This window comes from Monodon monoceros, unplaced genomic scaffold (assembly GCF_005190385.1).
Source record: "Monodon monoceros isolate NGI ecotype Baffin Bay Population unplaced genomic scaffold, NGI_Narwhal_1 Super_Scaffold_14, whole genome shotgun sequence".
NCBI classification, from domain to species: domain Eukaryota; kingdom Metazoa; phylum Chordata; class Mammalia; order Artiodactyla; family Monodontidae; genus Monodon; species Monodon monoceros.
Window position 1 is genome coordinate 58,720,181 of NW_021703770.1, and position 6,000 is coordinate 58,726,180.

Genomic DNA, 6,000 nt, shown 5'->3' on the forward strand with positions numbered 1-6,000 from the left:
TGTCTCAGACTAGTATTAACCAACTCCTTTTCTCCCTGCCTAATAACTATCCATAGGTTTACCTATGTTAGTTTTGAACCTTTTTATTTGTACTACCTTTTAGGGTTACAAAACCACTTTCTAAATTCCTGAGTCCAAACTTTCACTCTAGTCTAAGTCTTTGCCCTTTGTTTCCTGCGGGATAACAACTCTATTGTCTACTGTGTAATCTTTCTTGAATCAGTTTATCGAAAGAAAACTTTTAATTCCCAAACTGTTGAGACACAAACTTAACTGTAAAGATTTATTTTTGTGTTTCTTGGAGGTAGCATCCCTATCTACTGACCTCTTACTATGTTCCTTTTCTTCTAGTCTTCTTTCCCTGGGAATATCCAGGGATGTGGTTTCCAATATAATGTGATGGTTTTTATACTTTGGGGAAAATTGAATGACCACCTTCTAATATAGTTCTCTCATTCACATTTCCCAGAAGCCCAGTGAAGTTAGCCATGGTAGGTGTCACCTCTTTGGAACTGGTATTTTATGTATTATATTTGAGGGTATGATTTTAGTAGGTTCTTCTGTAGTTCCAGAAAAAATTTAAGTGGTTTATTATGAGATTTTTTTTTTCAGGCCATAATTTTGCCACAAATACTTTAGCCAAGAGGTTAAACCTATTGTGTTCTTTCACCACCTTTTATAGACCTGTATTTGTCTTGATCCAAGATAGGTTTACTCTACCAACTTTTTTTTTTTGGAAGCCAGTCCTAGTATCCAATAATCCTTTTCATATAGCTGGGAAACTATGTTCCTCCTGTTAACAAACGAGTGTTTTGCTTCTTAGTGATTCCCATCTTATTTAGGGAAAAGGTAGACATGGGTTTGGCTCATAACCTGTCTTCATACTGAACTTTTACTCATAGATTACTTATTACATATAGGCATCATGGATATGTAATGTTGTAGTCCCTTTGGGTCCAGCTGTCAGAAATAATTGAAATCCATCTTCAGAACTTATTTAATAAGCTTATTTCTCCAAAGATAGAGGATTCAAAGCAAGTAGTATCGTGTTAGTCCTAAACTTCTTTTAACATCTGACCCAAGATGGGGATGGGGGTTGGGATTGGGAGAATGGCTTCTCATAGATCTCCTAATCATTTTGGTGGTTGGTAGCACATTCGTACAACAGCCTACTATACTGAAAAGCTTTCAGAGTTAACAATCTGATAAAGATACATTTATGGTTCCACCTATCAAAGATGATATGTCTTTGGAGATAAAAGCTATCTAGTTAACTAGATAACTTTATGTTTAAGTTGGATTTTATCTGTCACTTTTCTTATTGTAAACATTGTTACGTGGTACGTTACTAAACTTCATCCCCAGTAGTTTGACATACTATACTAGGTAGAGTTTAGTGCCATCTTTTAGCTTAGAGATTTAAATGTTTTAGTATTAATTTCAAGAGACGCTAGTGTTATAAAATACTCTATTGGAGAAGTGATGTTTTAAGGAACCTCCTCATATTCTTAAGCTTATTCTGATCCATGACAAATATATCCTCTTTATTCCAAGATCCACAGTCATTTAAGAGCTACTTTAATGTGACAGTTAGAGGCTGTAAACTATCTACTTGTTCTCTTCTTAAAGATGTTCTTATTTATTTATTTATTTAAAGGATTCTAATGATTTAGATACAGTTTATTTTTAAAATTTAGTCTGTTTCACCCTTTCGATTACCCTTAACGTATAGGATCATAGAATGTTTCACTAATTTGCCCAGCATAGAAATCAGATTTACTGCTTTTTAGCTCTCATTGAGTCTTTATGAATGAGAATTTTATTAGCAATGTATCAATCCTAACATGGGATGGTTTGTGTAAAATATTTTGGCCAGTTGTTTAGAATTTTCTTCTTGAGAGCTTTCACAACTTTTGGGTAGTTGCCACTAGTCTTACTTCTTTCTAGAGATTCTTTCTGAAGAATACCCAGTCCTCAAAATCCTTCAAATAGGTTTTGTGAAGTAAATTTTGTAAAATAAGTCATCAACTCCCCAGAATTTATATGTGTTACATAAATGTGTTGAGGCTATCAGAAGGTGTTACTATACCTGTGGGATTGTTTTTTTTTAAATGACCTCCTTTGCGTGTATATGTATACTTGCTGAAAAATTTATTTTCTGAAGAGAAATTAATAACATTTACTACTGATTGATTTAGAGATTGTAGCTCATATGTGAAGTTCCTTCTTTCACTGACGTAACTTGTATTATTCTGTGTTAAGTAGCATAACAGTGTTGGTCAGGAGTTTACTTCCTGTCTCATTACAGTTTTAAATTGTTGCCCGTAAAAGAATTCTCTTATGATTGGTAAATCATGAATATGTGCTAACATATATCAATTTATTATTTGAAATAGAACTAACATACTGATAATATCATTTTAAGATTTGTGTAAACTACCATTTCCCTGAAAGAATACAGCTTGATTTGCTTGTCACTATATACTCGAACACAAAATGGACTTTTTTATTTGCAGGGATTGGGGGAGACAAGTCAGAAATGTAAACCATGTTCTTCTTGCTACTTGAAATTATTTCTGTATTAGACTAACTTGCAGATTTTACTTATGCATGCTTGACTATTTTAATTATCTTTTTTCTCCTTTTCTTAAAGATGATACTTGTTGATGCCACTGTTATCATCCTCCTAGCAGAAGATAGTCCTACTGAGAAAATGAGCACTTTGATCATTCAGTCTTTGAACTTTAACCTTTGACTGGAAGTGACCTATAGGCAATGAAGACTACTTCCTTTTACTGCATTTTTACTCGTGTGCATTCTGGGCGCATGTTGATCGCTGGTTCAGTCCAGGCAACTGACATGCTTTTATTAGTCATACAGTATTAATGCAGGTGTCAGGAAATGTCAAATATAATTCCATTTTTTATTTTTATTTTTTTAAGCTTTTGGAAAAGTTCCAGGTCCTCATGTATCGTGCAATAACAATGACTTCCTTGGCGGTTTTGGGACGTTCATTGCCGGCAATGGACGTTGTAACAGGACAAATTTTCATTAACTCCTGCCACCCAATGATTAATGCATGATAGGGCCTATGAAATGAACTTATCATTATCAGTTAGAGTGGGATTATAAATAAAGTGAGGGATCCAACATTACTTTGAAAGTCACCCCAACTGCTTATATTTGGATTCTATGCACTGTGAACCTAAGGTTAACAGCATGAATTAACATGCGTCTTTAAAGGACTGTAATGAAAGATCATTGCGTATTTATTGAATTGTTTATATCTGCTGTCAAATTGTTTTGACATGGATAGTTTTCAAGTGACATTGGCAGAGAGGTACAATATGTTATCCCTATGGTGAAAATGAATTCATTTGTTGTATATAGTTCCTCAGTCTCTGAAGTAAAGGTGTGAGTAATATAGGGTATGAATGGTTTAATCAGGGCTTTATTTTGGAAGTAAGAAAAATGGCAGTGACGAGTAAACTGCTGCAGTCCATGAGTTGGGCTTGTTGTTTGTACGTTAACGATTTTCCCCAGCAGATGACACTCTGCTACTTCCCGCTAGCCGTCAGCATGAGCCCTGCTGCCTCGACACTATTTCATTTATTTGTGTTTGGAAAATCCATAAACATTTTTGTTTGCAGTTTTGTTTCTTTTGTTATGTTAAGTCAAGTTTGAATGTTACAGTACTTTAATTGAAAAACTTTTGTCAAGTTTTTTCTTGTAAATTTTCTTTACTTGTAAGTATCATCTTGTCCTTCAATCCTGTACCCTAAAATAAGAAATACATTTTTGACAGAGGCTTAATGTTTTAACAAAAGAGTGTGGACATTTTTATTTTAAAATTTAGGCAGAAGTACACTATAGAATGGTATGTTTGCTTATTTGTTTCACACAACCATACAGTTTTGTTCTGGAGGGATTTGTTTTGTTTTGCTTTGTTTTGTTGTTATTTAAGACTTTGCTTACAGCTAGATAACATTTTTCTATAGAAAAAAAAATTTTGTTTGAAAGGTCCAACTCTCAGTACCATGTAAGTTAAAGATACTGCAACTAGGTTCTCTTTTTAAAAAGCAATTAATGTATTTTATAAATTACCTTTTCACATATGCAAAATCTGTTTCTACTACAATGTTATTTTTACTAATGCCTATTGTTGCACTCTTTTTGACATATCCTGCAGTGAATATAATGAATCAGTTTGGGCTTAAAAGTGAAAGCCAGTTGGCTAAAAGGTTTGAAATATGTACCCCAGCAAAACCATCCAATCAATAATTGGCAAAGAATATTTAAAAAATTGTTTTTAATCTCTGTATAGATGACATTTTGTAGCTTTGTACATGTTGTTAATTAAGGGCATATAATTTTACACTCTAAAAGTATAATTGTTGAACTCAGGGGTGGGTAGACTTCTAAAATATGTCTGCTGTAGAAATAACTTGAAAAAAAAGTTTAAACTATGGCCAGCCACCAAATTGTGGACACCGTTTATACTGCTGGTTAGCAACTACCAGTGTTTAAACTTAAAAGCATTTTTGTTCTTGACTAGAGATGTACACAAATTCTCACAGTAGTCTCTATCAGTCTTATTAGTTGGCCGATTTAACCAAGACAAAAAAAATGTTTTTTGGAATGCTTTGAACTACTCTTAGTTTTTAACTGCTTTTTAATATGAAAATTGCAGCTGTAAATTATGTATTTTTCATATTTTACGTAACTGTTCTAAACTACTGATTCACTTGATCATTCTCTGGGGTGGGGTGAGGGTCTCTCTCCATACTGCTGGTCCTCTTACTAAAATCCTTTTATAAAGAAATGACCTGTGACATTTATTCACCAAAGGAATTAATATACCAGGTCAAAGGTTAACAATGCTATCGTATAGATGAATAGGTCATATATAGCCTCAATTGAGTTTTTTAATACAAATAATAGTATTTTAACATACCTCTCTCTCTACATAGAGATACCGTACAATAAATTAAAATGACACAGAGGAAAGCAAAGGAAAACCAAATAATTTTGGTACATTTTATGGTTTAAGGAGAAGAAGATAGGATGAAATATCCTGAAATATAGACCATTCAAAATTTGCAATCTGGTAACACCTTATGCGTTACTTCCTTGAATTTAGGAATCATTGAAAACTCCTGTGCACTTAGATTTAATTAAGTTAATTTTAAATATGTTACATTATTAAAAGCATAAGATGTTTACCTGAGTCATTGCTCAAGAGAGGGCAATAAACGGCTTTGTAATAATAAAAAGAATATTTCTCTGTACTGCATTGTTGAATGTCAGCCAGAATAACTAAGAAAATGTACATAGGAACATGGTACTTCCCTCTTCCCTGCATTCCCTCTATGAGGCTATCTGCTGCATAGGTCTACAGAATTATACCTTCAGATTTAGGACAATATGTACTCTCTTCTTTTTTATTTATTTATTTATTTATTTTAAGGCCATTCTGGTTTGCCAAATTCTGTTACGGCGGTAGTACATTCAGTTCCTTATTTTGCATGTTTAGATCATGAACTTGGTGCCCTTTCCAAAAAAAAAAAAAGAAAAAGAAAAAAATTATGTCAAGTAGGTAATTAATGCCATAGATTTTAAAGAGAGAAACGGTTTTCAGTTTTTTAAGATAAATTTTTAAAAATAAATTTTATGGCTGTTCTCTTAAGGGATTTAATATTCATCTCTAAAGGACTTACTTGTAATGTACAAATTCCTCCTTTTTAGCTAGCAGGGAAATAAGGCTTTTTTTTAATCCCCAGAAGAAAATGCTAAAAATAGCTTTTATATAGAGTTCATCTGGAGAAAGATCTTAATACTTATTGTTTTGACTAGCTATATAAATATTTCGTATAAAGTATCTAGAATAGTTTACTACTTTTTCCCTTCAGAAATTTTAACTATATGCAAAAATATATATCATTAGATTCCTGTGGTGGATAATCATTTCTTCAGATTCTAAAACAGGTATCTAGCGACTGC

At 32.9% G+C, this 6,000-nt stretch overlaps 1 protein-coding gene across 1 annotated transcript in view; it reads left to right on the forward strand.

Moving 5' to 3' along the window:
- The window catches only part of UBE2W (ubiquitin conjugating enzyme E2 W), a 73,733-nt gene extending 68,109 nt beyond the window's left edge, over positions 1–5,624 (forward strand). The window contains exon 6 of the mRNA XM_029222707.1: positions 2,654–5,624. Coding sequence (XP_029078540.1) covers positions 2,654–2,667 — 14 coding nt within the window. The 3' untranslated portion in view covers positions 2,668–5,624. The remainder of the gene's footprint in view (positions 1–2,653) is intronic.
- The last annotated feature ends 376 nt before the right edge of the window (positions 5,625–6,000 follow it).